We start from the raw sequence: 23,042 nt of genomic DNA, 5'->3' as shown, positions 1-23,042 counted from the left end.
TTTCTGGGCCCATATTCAGACTGTGTCCCAGCATCAGTGGGGTCCTGGTCTGGGTAGGGACTGACCAGAAAGGAGGCACAGCTGCAGCGCAAGAGGTCGGCCATGGTCACCCTCTCTATGACCCATCCCGCCTCTGTGCTGCCTGTTCGGACCACCACAAATGGTGGTTTGAAAAAGAGCCTTTTTTAAAAGAGCCACAAAAGAGGCTTTAGTTAGTGGGAACCAGAGGAGAAATGCCTCTCTGTGATGACTCCTTGTTTGCCAGTACCCCCTCTACCACCGCTCTGTAAGAAATCCTGCAGTCCTCACCCTGAACTGGCAATGGCAGGCACCTCATTAGCACATGCTAATAGCTGGCAAGTGCTGGCATTGGACTCCCTTCTACAGGGTATCCAGACAAGATGCAAATGGGCTTTGTGAGGCCCCTGGGACAGCCTGGCGCTACATTGCCTTTTGTTCCAAATTGTTTTCCAAAGTTGAAACCTCCATTGATTCATTCTTTCAGACTACAACATCCAAGTGAGCTCTTTTTAAAATGACAAAGCAAAATGTTCTGGTTTGATCTTTAACCTGATGCCAAAGGGTTTCCCTTCCCTTTCAAGCCCGTAGGGTCAGGGACCCCAGCGGCAGACAGCAGCGGGATGCTCACCCGATGAAGCTCATTTGTAGCATGAGGTGGTGTCCACCAGGCTTAAACATTATTGCTACCACGCTGCAAAACCAATACAGGCAAAAATTAGTTTCATGTCAGGAAAACACCTTTTCTGAGCATTAATGGCAAGAGTAAACAGTGTGGGGTTTTTTCCCCAGCCTGCAGAATCCAGCTTTTTATGGGAATGAGATTTGTTTAAATTTTATTCACGCGTTAGAGGAACAGTGCTAAATTTAAAACTAACGCATGTACATTTCCTTACCTGAATTCTGCTTTAACCACAGGATAGTAAGGCAAAAACAGCTTAACAATGCAGGTTACCTGTCTGAACTTGGATAAAAATAATCTTCTTGATGATTCATATCGCTGTTTTCACTTTCAGGTCACCGCTGGGTAATATAGGTACCAGCAACACTGCAGAAAAGCATGCGCGGAACTTGCTGTTCCTCTTCATAGGAAAGGCACCTCGCTTGAGTCTGGGCTGTGCAAATGCTCACTTCCCACTTTAATCAATAATTAAGGCACAGTAGAAGCTGATGTTGCTCTGTAATTCACGCAGTGCTTCATCCCATATGGGTTCTGCAGGTCAGAAGCTGAAACAGATTAAATGAGGTTCAGGCATTTCCATTGGAAATGAAATAGTTCTGTCCTGATTCATGTTCTGAGAACACTGCCAGCACTTGGCAGATACTTAACTAGTAAATAATGACCCCTACACTGGTGGTGTTTTACATACATTTGGGGTGGTTTAGGTCTTCAGGCCTAGGTTGGTGATTCTTTAACATAAATATTAAATATTACAATCTGACTTTTAGTAGGTCTATCCCAGGGCTGAGCGAGAATCTCTGCAGAGTGAACTAAATTTAAGATGCTGTTCTGAAAAGATATGTCAGATACTGTGGTGAATTTGGGCCAGAGATGGAGACGGTGCAGCATCCCAGCGTCATGCCAGGTGTCCTGTATCTTCCTTCTGGGGGCAGCTTCCACCTCACCAGTTCAAACTGTTGTTCGGATTTTGCTCAGGTAAAACTCCCCATGTTCTCTAGGAGTTCAGGCTGTCGTTGGCCATTTGACTGGTAACTCTGGGGGTGTGGTTTTCTCTGACTGTCCGAAATTCCTGCTAGACCTCTGCCATTATGAAGGTGAAAATCAGTTGTGTTTAGACAGGTTTTCTCACATGCGATGTTTCTCTGTGTTGCTGATACAGCCACATGACCACGTGCCTGCTGCCAGACATTCTGGGCGTATCCCTACTGCTTGGAAATGAAGAGGAAATGTTGAAGATGGAGGGGGTGTTCTATGTGGGGCTCACACGTTGCTGTTTTCTGACAGATTGGTACAGAGCAACTCACTAGGACTTGTGTTATTGGGCTGGCTCAGAGACTCCCCAGCCTGTCCCGGCCCAGCCGTTATTTGGATGAATAGCGTTTGCTTTTGGTAGGCATTGGCAACAGCAGAATCCAAGCAAGTATCTCAGCGGTTGGTTCCTATCTGCTTGTAAGGAGTTTACATTTTATTTTGTTTGCATTGTAATGCAAATATAATGGGAAATTATATGTGCAGATATAATGGGGAAAGTGTTGAGATACCAGAGTTAAAAAGCAAAGCATGCTGAACCAGCTACTTACCTGAGAAAATGGATGCATGGTGCAAACAGAGAGCTGTGCTGGCCCAGCAAGGGGCCGCTCCGGAGCAGAGCTGTGGTGCCTGGCCGTGTTGGCTCTCTAAGCCTGCCTTTACGCTAAGCCTGCACTAGTCTAAGCCACCATGATGGTCTGTTTCTAGCAAGGCTCATAGCGTAAGGACATCTCAGAGAGAACGTTTGTTTCGTGCAGCGGTGGCCGGGTGCGTGCAGGCAGAGGGCTCCAGCAGTCAGCAGACAGACAGGAACCTGCTGAGCAGCAGCAGCGCAGCTGAGGGCCTTTGCGACGCTGAGCCCTAGCAACCCCATATCCAGCAATGGGCACAACCTCCCCGGGAAACTTAAAAGCTTTGTCCTGTTTTAGGCCAGTTTTAGGACAGTATGGCAGATGGCTTTCCCACATTCATCAGAACAGAAAACCTACCAGAAGAAGGAAGGAAGGAGAGGTGTCAGAGCAAACAACTGCACATTCATGGGGATTAAAATAGATGAAAGGTACATATATGAGGAGAAAAATATGTCCTGAGTTAAGATGCGCTGACCGAAGCCTGGTTAGATCCCTTGTGTCTGTATGTAATTTCACTGGCCTCAGCTGGTCTCTCTGCACGCTCCTCCATCCATGCATAAGGGGTTGGCTTATCCCTTGGCTTAACCCAAGGTTAGATGTTGTGTAGGCTTTAACTAACCTGTAAAAGGAAAGCCTTACAGAGGCTGTATAACATAACCGAGGGGTATCAACGAAACATTTAAAACAGTTTCAATTTAGACTGCAGGAGAATTAATGGCAGTGAGCAGAGGCGACGGTGATTGGCTGCAATGATTATATAAAGCAAAGGAATGCCCTGGAAGATGAGAATACAGAGAATTCCATGGGTGATGAGTCATTAAATCAGCTTACTAAAATGTTCTTCACATCAAGGTCTTCATATTTCTATGTCTCCATAAGATTATAGTTGCAGATATAATTGATGGTAAAGTTGCACCATCTGCTAGTTTCAGGAGCTAGGTCTTGCAGTCATGCTGTAACTCCAATGAAACCAGAGGGCTGGGAGATCCTAACTCCAAAATGTGACCTAAAGCAGAAATCCTCCCTGACCCTGGCCATGGGGAATGCAGTCTGCAGGCAAGGAGTAACCAGCCGTATGGGCAGCCTGCCTTCCCGTCACGGCCTCATCTTCTGAGCCCTCTTCTACCTGCCCTGTTCTTTGCAGCAACAGTGCAGCCAGAACATTGTTATTTTTTCCGTGAGCTTTTAGATGTCTGTGTTAGGGATCTGAGTCCAAATTCATACCCCAGGCTCCCTTCATAGTCACTGCAGAGGGTTTGGCACCCACAGATGAGCATTTGGCTAATTAAACTCCAGTGCTCCTCATAAGACATACAAATATCTCAAGGGTGGGTGTCACAAGGATGGAGCCAGACTCTTCTCAGTGGTGCCCAGCGCCAGGACAAGGGACAATGGGCACAAACTGAAGCAGAAGAGGTCCCAGTGGAATGTGAGGAAGAACTTGTTGACTGTGAGGGTGCCCGAGCCCTGGCCCAGGCTGCCCAGGGGGCTGTGGGGTCTCCTTCTCTGGAGATATTCAACCCCCGCCTGGACGCTGTCCTGTGCCCCCTGCTCTGGGTGACCCTGCTTTAGCAGGGGGGTGGCACTGGGGGAGCTCCCGAGGTCCCTTCCAACCCCTGCCAGGCTGGGATTCTGGGATTCTGTGCTGCCATCAGGATGAGAAGTTTTATCCCCCAGAGGTGCTGAGGGTTTAGGTTTAGCTGTCAGGTGTCTCTCCTGGAGCCCTGGTGCAGGTACCTGCGGAGTCACCGATCCCGGGTGTCTCTGGCTGTCCATGCACTGATGAGAAGAGATGTTTAACACATCGAACTCTTGATCCACAGCCTGAGAGAATCCATAGCATTAGTACCCAGGGACCATTTTGTCTTTGTAGTAAGATCTTCATCTCTGCTGGCACATGTGGGTGAAAAGTTCAGCGATATCACAGGAGGGTCGGGCTGTCTTTCTAACATGAGAGCTTCTGGTGGGTCCTGAAGACTCACCCAGCTGATGGCTGTCTCCTCGGTCCAGCATCATAGGCACAACTGTGTCTTCCAGTTCTTTCCAGAAGACAGAAGCACATACAAAATCATCCTTCCTTTTAAGAAACTTTTTTGTTAAGGCTGTGCTGGCCCCTGTATTTCACAGCTGCCTGTTCTACGTCAGATCAAGGTCTAGCTCTGTCTTCTCTCTTCTACAGGGAACTTTTCAGGTCTTTGTAAAACCCTGCTTTAGGTTTACTAACAAATTGCCAGGCTTTGGACTGGCTGGTTGTAAAGGTTTTGTAGGACACATTGGCAGCTCCTTCACTCCTGGTGGGGCTGAGATACTGAAAGTTAAACACCATGGGCGGGAGCATTTATACCTTGCCCAAGTCTGCACATTTGGATTCTTTTCACTTGCGATTTATGGAACAATTTAGAAATATGGGATGAATTTTTATGTTTAGGCTTGTCTCTTGTCTGGGGAATCTGAAATTTCATCTTTGCTATTTATTCATCTCCCAAAATAATTGTCACGGATCTGGAGGACAAATGTCACATCATTCATCTTCTTGTTCAGCGAAACATTTTCATTTTCTACTTTGTGACCTAATTAAAGTTGAAATCTGTAGCCTGCCTGTAAACATCCTGGCATAGAGCCGACATTCACAGAAATGCAATCTAACATATTCTCCATTTTTACCCCATATTTCATTCTTGGTTTGTTTACAAATTGAATTTTAATTCATAGGCAAAGTCTTCCTACCAGTCTGCTTTGGAAGCAGAGAGCAGCATTTTCTGCTCTCCATTGGGATAGCAGGCTTTCTCTTCAACTTTGGGCTGCCCCGAGAGTCTGTTATTCATCAAATGCCTTCTTCAAAGGGGAGAAAGGCAGCTGTTCCTGCTGCATGAACTCCATGTAGTCATCCGGAAATGTGGGAGAGAAGAGCTTGAGCTGAGAATCGGAGTCTTGCAGTGGCAGACTATCTGGTCAGTTCTGCTTGCAGTGGATGCTGATATGAAGCCGTATCCTCAGTTCCCAGCTTGATATGTCTCCCATGACTCCCTAACTGTAGCCATCCAAATTTCAGAGTGATGGGTCTGGCTCCTCATCGATTTGCTGTGTGGCAGGACACATAGGTGTTGCAGATTCCTTCCAACAATAGATGACGGCCGCAGGTATTTCCAAGATGAGACCCACCATCTTGTTCTTGAGCATCCACTGCACCATCACGGGGTGTGACCCGTGTAATGATCTCAGCAGCCCGATTCCTGCCCTATCATAACACATTTCCTGCAGATTGGATGCCTGGGTCTTCCCATCAGTCATTCTTTCCAAGGAATTTGCTTTCACAGAGTCTTTCCAGCCAGAAAAGCATAAACTGTTTCTACTTGCAGTGTCTGTATCAGGGTCTTTGGGCTGGAAACAGAATCGCATGGCCCCATGGTGGCACACAAACTGGCTCCAACACTGCCAACTAAGCCATTGTGGAAGCAGAACAGTGTAGGTTTGTCAGGTGAGAGGCTTCTTATTTTTCGATGGGACGGTCCCATTCGCTGCGAAGTCACCTGGCGGCAGCCGGAGGAGTGGTGGTCGTTACCCCGAGGTGTAGAAGTGAGGAGATGTGTCCCTGTGAGCAGAGGGATAAATGTACCACTTCAGGCTCTTCTGGGAAGGCCTGTATCTGAATTTCAGCTTCTCTGTTGACTTCAGTTTGCTTATTCAGTAGTACTTTCCTACCTGTTGATCGAGATATGAAAGTGATAAGCAGAAGATTACTTTTTTTTAACCTACCTTTCTATTTTCTCCTCCACCTCTTACTCATCTGAACCCTCAACCAATATTTAGCAGCATTTTAAATTCCACAAACGTTCTGCAGCTTCCTTTCAATGGCACGATAACCGCTAACCACTTAATTACAGGGTGATGACTACGCTGTGGTGTGGCTGAGTAATTACAGGGCGTTTGTGGTTTATCATGACAGGGTTATTCCTCTCCCCTGGACAGCAGTACAGGTTACCCTTTGGGATCTCCTAAAGTTAATTGCATGCTAATCCACAGCAGCTTGCTAATGCCCTGTTGTTATGTATCTGGACTCCTGAGGCCTACCAAATTATTTTTATCAGTACCGTACTGAACAAGCTAAATGGCTGGGCAGTTTATGGAAAGTTTGCAGATTTTCTGTACTTGGAGATCCCACGTATTGCCCAGCCCTTAACACGAGCACAGAGTCCTCTGTCCCCAGCATCACGGGAGTGTCTTGCATTGCTCCCTGTACCCCTGGGGGAAGCCTGGACCAGGGTGCTGCGAGTATTACTCTTGTCAGTGCAATTTATTATCAATTGTCTGTCTTTCTGGTCCCCAAGATATTAATTCTCCACCTTCTTTTGTGCCTTGGAGCATGCTCTGTGGCCCAGAGAGCCTTCTGGGGGACCCAAGCATGTTCGGGGGGCAATAATGCATGCAGTAACTAAACATCTTAATGACCTTCTTGGGCAACCTGAAGTCCACATGAGCACAGTCCCAGTTTTCACAGCTCTTTGCTAAGGCTTTTATCCTTCTTAATCATCCTATAAATCTACAGTTCGGTGATAGCCATCTTGTCTTGAGGTGATACTTCTCAAGGATATTTTAGTTTACCTTTTAAAACAGGTAAAATACATTATAGAGAAAAGCATAGTCACAAAGTCACTGCGGATCAAGTATGTGTAGGACTTTGTCTTCTGTCCGATGATGAGAAAAAAATCCACCACAAAATTCGTGGCAGTAGGTCCACAGAGTACCCACCCTTCTGGAAGCACCTAAATCCAACTTCAACTGAACGTCAGCCTTTGGGGGACTTGAGTGTAAGGTCCATGCATCCCTTGACTCTTCAGCAAGCCCTGCTTCAGTCAGCTGAGTGGTACCAATCTGGGCAATGGGATCCAACCTGAATCCCACACAGATGTGCTGCAGCTGAGACAAAGAGTGTGAAAATGAAACATTTTTGTCAATTTTTTTCATATTTTTCCCTTTTTCCCTTCCTCAACTCTCCCATGCTCACTGGTATTCGAACATTTCCAAGCTACTGGTCCAATCTACTTTGGGATCAACACAGAAGAGCCTAGCTTAGCTTGAAGGTACAAGAACTAACATAAATACTGCCAAGTAATGCAGTAAAGAGGCCAGCAGATACTGTTTCCTTAACGCTGATGGCTGCGTTAGGAAGAATGGGTTCTATCTTTAAGCCCAACATTTTCAGAAAGGTTCAGCATGCACATTTGGAATGAGATTTTCCAAAAGACATGTCCCCATTTCAACCAGCCTGGGGAGCCTCACAGAAGTTCAGGGTGCTCAGCCCTAGCTCCTTGCCATGACCAAGGGAGCACGTGTGGACTTCAGAGAGAAGGTTGATGATGTGAAAAAAATAATACGCCCATGTCCTCAGCCTGGAGCTACCATGGCAGTGCTGCCTCACTGCAATTTATGTGCTTGGTAGCCTTGGGGTATATCGCTTCCAATGGAGCTTGTCCCGTGGGAGGTGGAGAGTACTGCGGCCTTCTGTCAGCGCTCTGGCATGTGTTAGTTTGTCTCTACGGATGAGACTCATCTATTTAATTTTAGCTGTCCCATAGGGTCCCTCTGCCACAGGCCTGGGATACAGTACACCTCCCCACCACAACCACCTCCATCGGCACAGAGTCAGTCACTGTCGGGAGGAGCTGGAGGACTGACCTGGGCCTCGTGCTTCCCTCCGCGCGGTTAATGGCTGCAGGGGGACTGTTGCAGAAAGGATTCTAGGCACCCCCAGCAGCCAAGTCCGCCAGGCTGCCAGCCTAATTGGGAGGGTGAGTTCGGCAGGTTGACTGAACTGTTGCAGGACATGGTGCAGGTGCTGCACATTGCACTGAGCATCTTCTCCACCTAGCCAGAAAAATAACCCAAAGACTTTAAATAACTTTAAAGTAATAAGTTTGTATTACTTTTCCTGATCAACCTCTTAAAGCGAAGGAGACTTCTTTCAAACATGGTATGCAGTCAGAAATGTCTTTTGTTCCAGACCAAATAAAATCATAGTCTCTAGGAGAAATTTTGATTTCTCAAACATGCTTGCTACTGAGCGGTACACTGTTGGTGTAAAATAGGCACACATTATGTGGTAAGCCATGTTTGTGAAGATGATACCCCTCTGCTGAATGCAGGATGATTACATTTTGAAGCAAGGCTTTTCCCGGAGCTGGGGTCATCTCATTATCCTCTGGATTGTGCCATGTCGGATAATTTTGAACAGTCTCTTCTTTAGAGAAGAGGCAAAGGCTCCAGATCCCAGCCTGCTCTTGAAGCATCTCCTCCTTCACTGTCCCAGTGCAGAAGGCAATGCCCGCCCAGGCCGGGAGGGACTGGGGAAGGGGAGACCAGCTCCCTGTTCAACGTCTTCAGTTAGGGGTGGTACAGAAGCAATGTCCATAGCCTGAAATGATGATTGAGAAGTGTTGAGTAGCCTTGATGCCAGGTACAGGAGCACAGGCTGGGGTAAGGCGTCCTCCGTCTGCAAAGCTACTGGTGGGTTTGTAGGCGTAGGCAGGCATGTACGTTCCGGCCGCTGCATGGTTGCGTGGTTTCTGTGCTGCTCAGGGAACCCATAGCCAAGGTCTGGTGAGCCAGCTGGGCGTATCTGCTCCATGGGGCTGGGGAGCCAGAAGGAACGGCAGCTCTGATGTGAGAGGGCCAGTGGGAAGGCTAAAGCTCCTCAGGTCCTGCCCATCACCTCTGTCTGCACAGCATTTCTGAGTTTGCAAAAAAACATGAAAATGTTTTGAATTGCATCCATTTGTAGCTGTAGAGGTTGCAGCAAATCCTGAGAAAAGAGGGAGGAAATGTGTCAGCGTAGGCAGTACGCAGCTATCGAATGGATCAATGGCACAGATATAGAGAGGAAATGTAACGTATCCCTGCATGCAGTTATCGCAGTGTCGGGGGAAACTGTGTGTGCAATGGCCGCATGCCTTAGGAAAAGGACGAAGCGAGGGGCAATAGCCAAGGGGTCTGGGATGGATGCTGGGATCTCAGCTGTCCAGTTCTCTGTTGCCCACCACACTGTGTCCGAGTCACCGCAACTTGTACGAAATGACTGTGAAATGCATGGTAGCGTTTGCCCTTTTTCCTTGTTCCTTTTGCACAAATGTGAGATGTGAAGCAGAGAGCAGCCAGGTTTTGTGGCCTTTAAATTATGCCAAATTTAAAAAAGAACCCCCCCCAACTCCTGTCTCCCCCCCCTCCCCCAAGCATCAGCATTGATTTGAAGAGAAGAACCTGCTTTAGAAAACGTGTTTACATGTTCCATAATGATTAGTGCAAATCTCCCCCCTGCCTAAATTTTCAAAGAAAACAAGTATTTCTGTGCAGCAAAAAGCAATTCCTGTGGAAAATATAGTAAGTAAATGTGGGCATCTCCAAGCTGCAAATAATCTTGTGCGTACGGTGATTGGGAACAGCAGAGCTCACTTCTGTGTGCAGCGATAAGTGTGGAGAACTTTAATGTTTATGTAAGAAAAACTGTCTATAGATGAGACCAGTACCAGGAAAACTGGTAAAATCCAGGATACCTGCTTTGGATAACTGCGTTACTATACGTTAACGTAAACCACTTGGCTTAGCGCTATCTCTGCAAGACGAGCTGCAATCTTACTTGTAATGAGTATGAGTCTGAAAGCAGACGCTCCCATTTGGGCTTTGTTCAGCACGCTCGTTGTTTCTAAAAGAATGCAGAGCCACAGCAGAAGCGAAATTTGGAAGATCGCAGACTCAAGGGCAGCTTTCAGTGCAATTTGCACTTTCAGGTCTGCAAGGGATCCGTTGCCTTGCCTGGGCCACTGATCACTTGCAGCGCCCATGGTTCAACTGCAGATCCGTGCCGCCAGGACCGGTGCTCGGACGGTTGCGCGCCGTCAGGCGATTCCCAGGCAAGGCGGCCGGGCGACGCTGTGCGTCTGAGCCCAGGCTTGAGGTCGTGGGCAGCAGATCCGTGCTGGCAGGGCTCAGGGCCCCCGCGAGTGCCCGCGCATCGTCTGCCCGGCGCTCCCCATCGCTGCACAGGGCCCCGGGCAGAGAGGGGCGCGTGACACCACGCAGGGTGCATTTTGCCTGTAGAAAGTGAATAAATGGTTTTTACCGGGTTCATGCGGTCGCTATGTGTTTTGACCTGTCAGGAGCTGTTTCAGAACACGTGTACTTTTTTTTTTTTTCTTCTTTTTTTTTTTTTTTTTTCCCTGCCTAAACTGTGAATTCCATATCAGGTACTAACAAACATGGCTCATCTCAAAAGAATCCATAATTAACTAAAAGAATTCATAATTAACTTCCACTGCAATTTGTTTGGGTCTTTCTTTACATAAGATGTAAGCTCTGGTGGGAATTTGAAGTGCTCTGAAGCGTATGCTGCCTTCTGCGTGACTGCTGCGGGCGCCCCGGGAAGCCGACCTGCTGTACCTGCACGGGGGGGGTGTTCGTGTACCAGCGACCTCTGACAGACCTGTTTTTCTTTTTCTCTTTCTCTTCCTTGTCTTCTGCATTGGCAGAGCATCTTGGATTTGAATTAAAGGGTATGGAACAACCATTCATTTATTAATCAGAAGCCATTAAGAGCTGCCCACATTATATTTATGGCTTTAATGGGATGATTAAAAAATCAGCTGTTCTGTTCTCTTCCCTGGCACCAAGATAGATGTTTGGATTGAAAAAAAAAAAACAAAAAAACAAAAAAACAAAAAAAAAAGCAAAACAAACGACAAAATCTAAATGTAAAGCTATAAAAATGCAGGTGTATTTTTAGCAGCACTTTTTTCTTTGCTTCCAGCAGCAGCCTGGTGTGCGTGGCGTGACTGGGATGTTACAAGTGCCATACGTCTCCTCATTCAACATGCTTTTGTGTATTTAACGGAAAGGCTGGCGTCTGTGCCCACCCAACAGGTTGCCAGCAGGCACCGCTTGGGAACGGGCGGGCATTCCAGGAACAGGAAGGCAAGTTTGAGGAAGATCAGGGATTTTACAGAAATTGTCCCCCTAGACTCACTAACCATCCTCCGGACCCTGTGAAGGGTGGGGACGAGCTTTGCCGTTCCTCCTCCCAGCTTACTTCAGCTAGCAGTAAGTTAGCAGCTTACTTCAGTTCTTGACCAGGAGGAAATTATTGCAAGACAGTTGGCACGAGGAGAGTTAGTCCAGAGAAGAGTGAGCCCGGGGAGGTCGGTGGCCTCCTGTGAGAGTGGGGGGTGCAATGCTGAGCGCCGTGGTGGCAAGCTGCAGTTTGGAAAACACTGCAGTAACTTAAATGCTTTTTAAAATATCCCCTTTGGGAAATTGCCCACTCCTGCCCAGCTGCTCATAGCCATATTATTTTTCTTCCATTCCCCTCAGTCTGTTTTTAGAGAGCTACCAAGTATCTCTTGAGTAAGCACCTGGGAAGTCGAATCCCCGAGGCTGGGTCTCCCTCGAGCGTACAGGCCAGCCTCAGGGAGGGCTTGGTCAGGCAAGAGCAGAGAGATTTATCTTTATCACTTAGCTTCAAAACATTGACCCAGCAACGTCAGCCAGAGCAGATCTTCGCATGAAGGTGCTTCAGTTCTATTTGCTAGAGGTACGGGGACACTGATCTTTCACTGTTGGATCCTAGACTGTCTTCTCGGGTCCCAGTGGTGGAGGGGCATGCACTAGCTGGAGCTGCAGAAACTTGTCTCCCCTGTTTTTTGCACGCCTGATCCACCAGGGTTGGTGTCCATCCCCCAGCAGCTCTTCCCTGCTGCAGAAAATGTGTGCATTTTGTGGTCAGGTGTTTCAGAGAAAGCGGTGCTGCTAATGTCAATACACTTAAATAAACTGCAAAATTGAGGATTTTTGACATCCCTTTTTTGTTGACCTTTTGTCCTTTTCCTCATCCATTCTCAATGTCATCACAGAACTGCTCCCATCCCGCTCCCCGTCTGCAGCCGCCTCTCCTCTGTCATTCGTCTCTCACTGTCATGCGTTGCTGTGACACCCGTGGCTGGACCGTGACTGTCGGCATTGTGTGGCACCACATGGTCTGTTCATAGCGTTTGCTGCTGTAGAGTGACGATGCTGCTGCTGAAGACCTGGTGTTTGTAGAGCATAGAGACACAAATGGACGAGTCCTGCTCCAGGACCTTCCCTTCTCAAATACAAAATCGTAGTGTGCTTTCCCTTATTTTGTTTCTGTCGCCTTTGAGATGGTTTTGTGTAACGTGACGATACTGTGCCATCGAGTGTCAGCTTTAATGAGACGTCAGGAGCCAAGCTAAATTGCTATCAGCAGGTCACTTCATTTTCAGCTTTTCAGCAGTGCTGCCCAGCCTCACACCCCACTGCTTCAGACAGCAGAGCTGTCAGCTCGGGACAGGGACCCTAAATCTGCATTTCTGACGAACTGAACCACTCCCCGTGCAACTCGGGCAAAGGTTTGGGACAGTCAGCCATGCCAGAGACAGGGTCCCATGCCGACATGGTCACCGCAACAGAGACCATGATTTGAGCCTTGGGTGAAAAGTTTTGTTGTGTAGGTAATAAGTGAAAAAAAAAAAAAAAAAAGCCGTAGTTTCGATGGCTTTGCTCTGTCTTCCACGTGATTCAAAGGGAATGATTTATGCTTGGAAAAACAGTCTTTGTAGCAAAAAACACAGCTGGTGAAGAAGCTTTGAATAAATTGGCTTGATGGATGGGTCAATGGTGAAAACCAACCTCCTACCAGGCTTTTTTTTTTTTAAAGTATTTTTGGCTGGGTAGTAGCAAAATTCTCACCCGGTGCTGGCTTTCCCAATTCTGATAAAAGCTCTGCAACTCCTGTCTGAAGGAAAGAGTCGTACAGTGGGAGTCCAGGTCCCAGAGGTGCGCGAGAGCAAGAAAACTTGTCTGCCATGGTTGCTGATGCCTGGAACAGGGCGTCTGTGCAGGGGAAACGGGTCACCGAAGGAGGTGCTTGACCCCAGAGCGAGCTGCTTCCCCCTGGCAGCTCCCCCTGGTTCCTTGCAGTAGAGCGGGGGTGTAAGGTCAGCCGGCACCCAGCCCCCCCGCTGTGAGCAGGTCCCAGGCCGTGCGGCTCTGGCTCCGAGGCGGTGCAGGCAGCTGTGAAGCTGCTGCGGCTTTCAGCCCAGGGGGGACCCATGATTGGCCATTCCTGGTCCTCACAACTGTGCAGATGGAGCCTGGGAGGGTCTCAGCTGCCCGCCTCTCCAGTGACCGGTCGGACGTTGCCTTCTGGCAACTCCACCGGCGCCCAGAGCACCTCATGGAGCCACGGGCCAGTGCGCAGACGAACGGGAAGCGCATTTCTTCAAAGGGTAGCTCTGCAGCAGAGGCACGAGGCAAGCTCTGCTGATTGTGTTTTGCATCTTCATGCCCGGGCTGTCATTCTCAGCCCTCCTTTAGCAGATCTTTCTTCATTCCCATTTTGAGAGAAAGAGAGAAACATTTTTCCTAGCACTTTTTTTTTTCTTCCAAAAATGCTTCTTCCTTCCTAAAATGGCAAGCTGAGATTGGTCTAAACACTCAGTCATCTATAATTTTTCCTTGCTTTCCCCCTTGCTTTTTTGCTAAGGCCTTGTCCCAGGGGTTTCTGGGACCAGACCTGGTTCTCTTCTGGTTTTGAATTTCATTTTTTGGTAGCACTGGGGATATCACAGAGCCCATTCAAGGTATTGAGCTTGGCATGGTGAACCACGCCGAGCACAGCAACCATGGCATGAGTTTTATTGCCTAATCTATACAAAAGCTCCTGCGGCTTTCAGCCCAGGGGGGACCCATGATTGGCCATTCCTGGTCCTCACAACTGTGCAGATGGAGCCTGGGAGGGTCTCAGCTGCCCGCCTCTCCAGTGACCGGTCGGACGTTGCCTTCTGGCAACTCCACCGGCGCCCAGAGCACCTCATGGAGCCACGGGCCAGTGCGCAGACGAACGGGAAGCGCATTTCTTCAAAGGGTAGCTCTGCAGCAGAGGCACGAGGCAAGCTCTGCTGATTGTGTTTTGCATCTTCATGCCCGGGCTGTCATTCTCAGCCCTCCTTTAGCAGATCTTTCTTCATTCCCATTTTGAGAGAAAGAGAGAAACATTTTTCCTAGCACTTTTTTTTTTCTTCCAAAAATGCTTCTTCCTTCCTAAAATGGCAAGCTGAGATTGGTCTAAACACTCAGTCATCTATAATTTTTCCTTGCTTTCCCCCTTGCTTTTTTGCTAAGGCCTTGTCCCAGGGGTTTCTGGGACCAGACCTGGTTCTCTTCTGGTTTTGAATTTCATTTTTTGGTAGCACTGGGGATATCACAGAACCCATTCAAGGTATTGAGCTTGGCATGGTGAACCACGCCGAGCACAGCAACCATGGCATGAGTTTTATTGCCTAATCTATACAAAAAATATTTCAGTGAATATTAAAGAAGTCACAAACCCCAGTAACTGCAACGTTAACACATAGTATGGGGCATGAGGACGTCGTTCATAGGCACTGAACTGAAACACTCGTGGCAGCTTTGCACTGAATCCTTCTCCCAGTCATCCAGCTGGAGAAGCAAATTGCCCCTGCCGACCTCCGTGGATGTCGCCGAGAAGCGCATCTGCTCCGGTGTAGCCACAGAGGAAGAGGTGCCTTTGCCTGCGGTTGCTGCCTAGGTGTAGATCCATCACGCTGCAAGGGACGCCCTAGCATTTCCTTGGAGCTTTGACTGATGTGAATGAATCGCCTCACCTCCAGCAGGGTCTGGGGTCTGATGCAAGCCACTGGCTTTTCTGATTTGAAAGGTGGTCCATGACAAACGGTGGTATTTGAGAGAAGCAGCAGCATGCTGCTTGAATGTTGTGTGTGCATCTGAGCTACCTGGTGCAATGGAATTAATCACCTCCTAGGGTTTCATTAAAAATCCATAACTGTAATTCGTTACTGTATTTTAATTACTCCACCCCCTTTTCTTTGTCTAACACGCTATCACTTCTCCATCCTCATTCTGCTTTTTGACTGTTTTAGGATGTCCCTTCCAGCACCTACATGCTTTGGGGCCTGTTGCTTGGTGGTTTCTAGCACACCGCTGAGCTCCAGGGCATGCAGCCGCTGCAAGGAAAAGGCATTCTGAGTCCGTCAGAGCAGAGAGCCCGTGATGAGAGCATCACAGGGCGGGCGTGCACGTGGTGAGTGGGGGATGCTCGGGGGCTTCCTCGGGAGGCTGCTAAGTTACCGAGCAGGGGGGATCTGCTGGAAGGGAGAGGACAGTCACGGGGCTTTTTGAGGTTAGTCACCAAGTTACGCTGCGGGAGAAGCGTGTGTGAACTCGGAGGGGGTGAGCTACTGAGTGAGAAAGGGCAAAGGCGCAGAGGCAAAAGGAGTGAAGGTCTCTTGAGGGGCGAGTAAGGTTGGGCTGGCTGGCCTCCGGCTCGGGGCAGCTGATGGAGACGGGCAGTGGATCGGTAGGAGGTCTGACGGAGCCCCATTCTCCTCCTCACCCACACGCAGTGCTGGTTCCTGTGCAGCCAGGCGCATCCCTGGTACTGGAGCCCGTTTGTAACTGGTTTCTTTCTCTCCATTTGCAGAAGCAGAAGAGCTCTACCAGAAGAGAGTTTTAACCATCACGGGAATCTGTGTTGCCTTGCTTGTGGTGGGCATCGTCTGTGTGGTAGCTTACTGTAAGACCAAGTGAGTATGGGTGGTTGACAGACGATAACTGGCCAGAGGTTACCAAGTGGCAGTGCTCATGCTTCACACTTTGTGCCCTTCACCCAAATGCTATTTCCAGGAGCTGTGTGCTGTGGTATTCCCACGAGGAAGGTCTCGTGAAGGAGGCCAGTGAAGTGATCTACCGGGCTGTGCCTGAGCAGGATGTTTCCCTGGGGCCATTTGCTTATCCCCTGAATCAGCATCATTTTGCCCAGCCAGGTGATGCTGTGTTACTGGGAAAAGCTGGTCCCCGAGCCAGCAGCCCAGCTCCTGGCTGCAGAAGCACGCTGGGCTGTTGCGCAGGAGCTGCGGGCTCGACTGTGTACATTTCAGGGACTTTCAGAGCAATCTTGATGGAACAAGAGGCTTAGGGGACCTCTTCTATGGCCAGTCTTCCCTGCCTGGACAGTGGGACACAGGGGGTCTTGCAGAGTGGGGGCCCTGCCAGGGGCATGGGTAGGCTTTGCCACTTCGTGATTCATGCAGAACAGGTCAAGTCCCTCGCCACCAAGGCCAGGCCAGGATCTGCTTCCCCCTTTCCTGCTCCCCACTTTTCTCCTCTGCTCCCAGCACCGTGGTGCCCCTGGCTCCACTGCATTGTGCTGGGCCTTGTCTTGCAAAAGGGGACCCTGGACCCAGCTTCCCAAATTGCCCATGATGAGAAATGCTCTCCCTCTTTTGAAAAAGCAGCAGGAGGTGGCAAATGTTGAACGCCTCGTTTCTCCCTGTTTGCAGCTTTCCACAAACACCACTGAAACACCAAGAGACACGGCCTTCTCTATCGTCTGTGTCCCCCGGGCCTCTCTGGGGGCAGAGCGCCCCATGAGATAAGTCTTCCTAATAGATTTTTTCCTTTCTATTTTAAAGGAAACAAAGAAAACAAATGCATAATCATTTACGGCAGAACATGTGCCCTGCCCATCAGAACAGGAGCCTTGCCAACGGGCCAAGCCATCCACGTTTGGATCCTGAGGAAATCCAAATGGCCGATGTAAGACCTTTTGTCTCCGCCTCCCTGCATGTTACTGAGTGCCCATTTTCCACCAGGGATTTGACATGGATGTGTACGCTTACACACCCGCGTGCATGTGTTTGAGGAGCAAAACGCTAACAAACTTGAACGAAAAGACGGGATTCTGCATAGAAACATTTCCAAAATGAACATCAGAAGGGAAATGTGATCTTACATTGAAGCACAGGATGAGATTAGGGCCCTTGGGACAGGTTTGTTTTGATGAATCAGGTGTGATCCTGTTTTCCTCTGAGAGAGATGTTCTCGATGTTTCCTGTTTATTAAGCTACCCCATCAAGCTCCACTTTGCGGCATGATGAATGCGATGGATGCGGTGGTGGCTGGAGCTGCTGTGGTGACCATGTCGTGCCGAAGCATGTCATGGTGATCTGGTCAGCACCGTGTTAGCCCACCTCCCTGTACCAAGAGTGGCGTCCTGGGCAAGGTGGGATGTCCTGGTGGGGTGCCAATGTCACGCCAGTGAGAACGATCTAAGAATTTAGGGCCAGATCCAGAAGGGTGGTTCAGCCACCCTCGTGCCTTTGGTCACATAAGAGTGCCCTCAAACTCTGTGAACTCAATGGGACCGTCAGTGTGCTTAAGTGCCTCGGACCTGGCATTGCCTGGACCAAGGCATTGAAAGGGGTCAGAAGAAGGGAGGGGGGAAGCAGAGCCAAACAAAAAGAAATACTGGTGGAAATGAGTACAGTGAATCTGTTACAAGCTGTGCCGGGCCACCCTTTGGATGTTAAAACTTGGCCAGGTTGAATCCCAGTCATGGAGGAAGAGGGAAAGGGCATTTCTCAGAACCACAGCCCTCTGGCCCCAAGGTACTGACTCCCCCAGAGAGCTTAGTGTCCCTGTGCGAAGCAGTGCTTCTTGTTGGATGAAGTAAAACCTCAGCATAAATATTTGGATTGCACCCAGTGTTTCTGTAGGACTCGTACCTCTGGCAGATCTCGTGTGGTTGCCTTTTTGGTGGTACCCTGTCGGGTGTAGAACCTCCTGGGAGCAGAGGCAATTCTCTGCTCAGTAGTGGTGCCACTGTCCCCCAGGGAACCCCGTGGCTCTTCATGCCCTGCTTCAGTCCCTCTGCCGTAGCCCTTTTCCAGTGCTCACCGTGCAGGGGCAGACGAGCCTCCAGCCTCCTCGCCTCTCCCCGTGGGGTGCGGAGCTGCCAGGTTCACTCAGTCCTCATCTGCTTTCACCAGAAATCATCCAACCAGCTGAATTTGGCTGTGGCAGCATTGGCAAGCTGCTGGCTGATCTGTGTGATTCTTCATGTTTTATAGTATATTTCTAAGAATGTTTCTGCCACCGAGCATGTGATCCGAAGGGAAACAGAGACAACCTTTTCGGGAAGTCACTCCTGCTCCCCGTCTCATCACTGCTCCACAGCCACTCCAACGTCCAGCCAGAGGTGATGTATACCATTTTCCCCTGAGCTTTCTCCTGCTGTTTGCCTTGGGATGCTGTGAGATTCAAAGCCAGTAAAAGGTTTTCCTTTCACCTCCCTTGCTGTTTTCACTGGATGCTTGGTGCTACGCTGGCCCTGCCAGCACCGCGGGGCTCTGCTGGCCCCCGTTAGTGAGAGGTGTGGAAAGGTGTGATCCTCGGCCCGCAGAGAGGCGCCAGCAGGAACCTGCAGCACTGATGTAGCTGGGAACTGGGAGGAACAGGCTTTGCGTGGACAGAAATGGGAGGATGCATCTAGGAAAGGCTTTGCAAGTTGTGTTTGCAACCACAGAGGACACCCACAATAATTCATTAAGCACACACCGGTTATTTGTTTCATGCTTGATATACTTAGAATGCATTGGCCTTGTACGCAAGTGCAAAGCACACAAAATACCACAAAATGTTTTGGCCAGTTCCTCAAAGTTAGATTCTGACCTGGGAGTCAGAGTTTTTCAGCAAAAACCCACTCCTGTGCAATTTATCACAGCTCAGAAAGTTGCGTTAGGATCTCAGCCTCTGAGCACCTCTTTCACTGGAAGACTCTGAAGCTCTCAGGAAAACTGGAGCTATCAGGAAAGCACCAATAATTCTTGCTACACAGGATGAGACATAGGGGGTTTACGTTTCAAAGTAGCCATTGGGGGAAGAGCAGCACGGCGCAGAAGCTGAAGTTCTCACGGTTTTTGAGAGCATTTAAATTGCAGATGGAGCTTCCCTATTTTTATGATGTCCAGAAAAGTCCTTCAAATGCTCCAGAAAAAGTCCTGTGCTGTTTTGAGTTTGGATGTTCAGGTTCTTCCCCTTACACAGCTCTTGTGCTTTTTCCAGTCAGTGATGGTGCTTCCCTAGGAGAGCACTTGCCTTTGAAAAGCGACTGTGAGGTGCAGGGGGACCATGTCTACGACCCATCAATGACATACAGATCGCATTGCATTGGCTTTACAAAGCAAAAGAAGTCCTGGCTTAGTTACTTCACTAGCCCAACGTGTTTGTCCCCATTTGCCCAGGAGGAGATGCATCCTTTCAGCTCAAGCTCAAAGGTGGCTCCTGGCAGGTTTCCTCAGGGTTCGGGCATCCGTCAGGGATGAGCGAGTACTCTGGGCATACCATGCGTCAGATCAACCTTAGATATTGAACTTGGGTTTTCAGGTGAATTCCTCCCCAGACTCCTCTGGCTAGAAGTAGAACAAGTAGAGAGGGAGCCAAGAATGCCTTGCTGGGCTGGAAGCTACTGCCTTTTCTGGGGAAATCCCACCCCTGGTGTTTTCCAGTTTGTTCTTTTTTAATTCATAACGCTGCAGCCCAACCCTGTCCGGGTGTGCGCAAGCTTGAGCCAGGCACATTGGGGCTCCCATGCCTGCAGGGCTGCACCTTGCTGGCCTTCCACGCTCGCTTCAAAGTTCTGGGGCGCCGGGGCCGTCTCCGGGCACCTCCTGAGGACGCAAAGGTGTGTCTGGAGGGCAGTGTTGCCACACGGCAGCTCTGGGGAGGCACCCACCTTGCGTGGCCTCTGGCCCTGGCTACCTGCCACCTACTCTTCCTGAGTCAAGTGCAGCGGGAAGGTGCTTCTTCAAGTCCTGCCAGGGGCAAGCTACCGGCATAGCCCGGCTCCGGGTTAGGCTAATCAGCGCCTCTAACGAGGACGCCATTTGAAGTTATAAATGAGTGTGGTGGTTGCAGCCAAGCATGTGCCCGGAGCCATCGATAATTAACGAGTTCTTGGGAAATCGTAACGAGACCTGCTCTCCTCTGCAAACCCCCACCCAAAATCCTCTGCTGGCGCAGCTCCATCTGCTGCAGTGTGGGAGCTCAGCGCTGTTCCTCTGATGGATCACATATTTCTGGCAAGGAGAGGGGTCAGCCTGGTGGCCATGGTGTGGGTGGGCCCCTGGGGTCCCCAGGGAGTCCTTGCGGGTGTCCTCTTCACACCAAGACTGGAGCAACTGGCGCCCCGTGTGCTCGGCAAGGTCTAGCCAACGTATCGCAGGTTTTCTCTGGCACCTTGGAAGTGTTTTGCTGCCAAAGTCTTTTACAACCCAGTGGAAACTGAACATCGAGGCCTTCCTTTGGTTCGCTTTTCTCTACTGATGATGAAGTAATTTGGAGTGGTTTTTTTCTGGCTCCTTTCTGGTAGCATTTCTGAAGGGGCTGCCACTTGGCAATGCAGAAGGCACATTTGAAGATCCTTTGCGGACTTGCCTTGGCATGGCCGGTGCATTGCTCCACACCCAGAATGCTCTGCAAGCACAAAGCAGAGCTGCCCTGGCCTCCCTCCAGAGGCTGTCCCGTCCCATCCTGCCCCCAACCATCAGGAGGTGGTGTGATAAACACCTGGTAGGCACTGGTTTGCCTTTCTTTACCCTCCAATCCTATCTCCAAGAAGTAGCAAAGGCAAGCAAAGGAAAGGCAGGGTTGGGAAGCTGGGCATCCCCGGCCAGATGTATCCTGGTGAGAGGGAGAAAGGGGATGCCAGTGCAGAGCAGAGTGAGCTGAACCTGCATGCAGCTCTTTGGAGAAGACCTTGGTGGGGATTCCTTGCTAACTGTCCGTGTGGGGTTTGGTCCACAGACATGAAAGCCACACCTGGAGCTTGGAGCGGACGGAGAGCCTGACTTCAGATTCCCAGTCTGGGATAATGCTGTCCTCAGTGGGAACCAGTAAATGCAATAGCCCTGCATGCGTGGAGGCACGGGCTCGCCGCGGGGCTGCCTTCTGCATTGAGGACTCGCGGAGGCCTATGACGCAGTATCGCGACTCGGTGGATTCTCTGCGGGACTCACCGCACAGCGAGAGGTCAGACCCCACTGCTTGGTGCCACCCTGGCGCAGCAGAGGCAAGCCGTGCCCGCGTTTGCCTCTGCCCAGCCCTAGAGCAGCAGCCCCTGGTAGCACTGGAGAACCTCCAGCTCTGGTCCTACCAGAGGAAGGCACTGCCCCATGAGGCCACTCTGGTAGGGGCAGCAGCAAGCACTGCACCCTGCTCACCTGGTGGCAACGTAGGTTTGGAGCACAGGGAGGAGAGGAGAGGAAAATACCTGGCTGCAGTCAGCAACTGGTGAAGAAAAACCGGCTGAGAGCACAGCCCGGGCAGCTTGGTGGGCTGGCAGCTCAGGCAGGGTCTGGCCCTCAGGTATATGGGGAAAAGATGCGTATCCTCGGCATAGTCCTGGATGGCCCGGTGAGCAGGGGTGCTGCCAAGCCCTGGGGCAGGGCTCTGCGTGACCCAGCCTTCCAGGGAACACAAGTGCAGGGCTGAGGCACCATCAGCCACCGAGGGACAGCAACAGTCGCTGTCTTCCCGGGTCTGGGTCCTCATGGTGGAGAAGCACATCTCCACCCTTGCTCCAGCCCTTTGTGGGCAGCCGTGGGCAACCCTGGGTGGCCACGTGGCCACTTCCAGGCAGTTGCCCTTCAGGGCAGTGGGACTTGTCCACAGGGCAGAGAAGAGAGGCGGCATCTCCTGCTTTCTCGTTCCCGTCCCCACCCCATTCAGGCAGGCTGACCCAGCTCACGCAGACACCTCAGGTGTGCTTCACAGGACACACGGGGAAAAAGGCACCGGCCGAGCCACAGAGCCTGGGCAGCCTGAAATGAGCAGAGACACCAATTGGCACTAATCTGCTCCTTAGAAAGAGGCGATGCCGAAGGAAGGGCTGTTTGGAGAGGGGCTGGACCAGACCTGAGTTGCCTCGCTGATGTTGTCTCTAGAGTAGATGAAAGTGGTAGATGCCTTTTTGAGACACAAGGTTTTTGCTAGGTCAGAGGAAGCAATGCCCAGGCATTCCCCATCTGTGGCCTGAGCAGGGGGAGGGCATTTTGGGGACCTTCCTCGGGGACAAGCCGGGCAGCTCCAGAGGGGACAGAAAGCAGCAGCAGGCAGACAAGAGGCAGGGAAGTCTTGACTTATCCTGCTGGGAGATGCTGCAAGGTTTGCAGAGATGTGGGGTGGGAACCACGCACCGAGTCCCTTGGGAGAGGCAGCCCTGGGCTGCACGGTGCCCAAGCACCCTCCGACGCCGGCAGCTCATCCTCCCTCGGCACAGCGGTGCAAGGTCCCCCTGCCCGGTTCCCCGGGAGGTGCTGAGCTCCAGGACCAGGTCCCCGCGCTGGGTGTTCGGCAGAGCGCAGGCACAGCTGGAGGCTTTGGGGGTTGTTCGGTGTCCAAACGGAGGTGTTGCTTCTTTCAGGTACGTGTCGGCCCTGACCACACCAGCACGCCTGTCGCCTGTCGACTTCCACACCACAGCATGGGGAGCCTGCCCTCCAGCCCCTTCCGCATCACGGAGGACGATGAGTACGAGACGACGCAGGAGTACGTCACAGCACTAGAGCAGCCAAAGAAAACAGCCAGCAGCAACAGGCGGTGGAAAAAATCCAAACTGAACGGGCACGTCCCTCACAGAGCCAGAGCCGTCCGGGACTCCTTCTCCTTGAGCAGCGCCTCTTACAGCGAGTCTGACGAGGAGCTGGTGGCCGAGAGCACCCCCTTCCTAAGCACTCAGAACAATGAGGCGGCGCACACGGAGTCGCCCCCGCTCCACCGGCCCCGCGACCGGCGGCCTC

General features: G+C 50.6%; 1 protein-coding gene across 1 annotated transcript in view; it reads left to right on the top strand.

Moving 5' to 3' along the window:
- NRG2 (neuregulin 2) overlaps positions 1-23,042 on the top strand; it is a 72,230-nt gene that overhangs the window by 40,962 nt on the left and 8,226 nt on the right. The window contains 7 exon segments of the mRNA XM_035889196.1: positions 10,881-10,904; positions 15,887-15,989; positions 16,878-17,001; positions 18,315-18,442; positions 21,049-21,273; positions 22,667-22,716; positions 22,719-23,022. Of these exon segments, the coding sequence (XP_035745089.1) occupies positions 10,881-10,904; positions 15,887-15,989; positions 16,878-17,001; positions 18,315-18,442; positions 21,049-21,273; positions 22,667-22,716; positions 22,719-23,022 (958 nt within the window).

This window comes from Egretta garzetta, unplaced genomic scaffold, assembly GCF_000687185.1.
Source record: "Egretta garzetta isolate BGI_Z169 unplaced genomic scaffold, ASM68718v1 scaffold692, whole genome shotgun sequence".
Taxonomy (NCBI): domain Eukaryota; kingdom Metazoa; phylum Chordata; class Aves; order Pelecaniformes; family Ardeidae; genus Egretta; species Egretta garzetta.
Note: the sequence above shows the minus strand (reverse complement) of the source record. Positions and strands in the feature narration are given on the sequence as shown.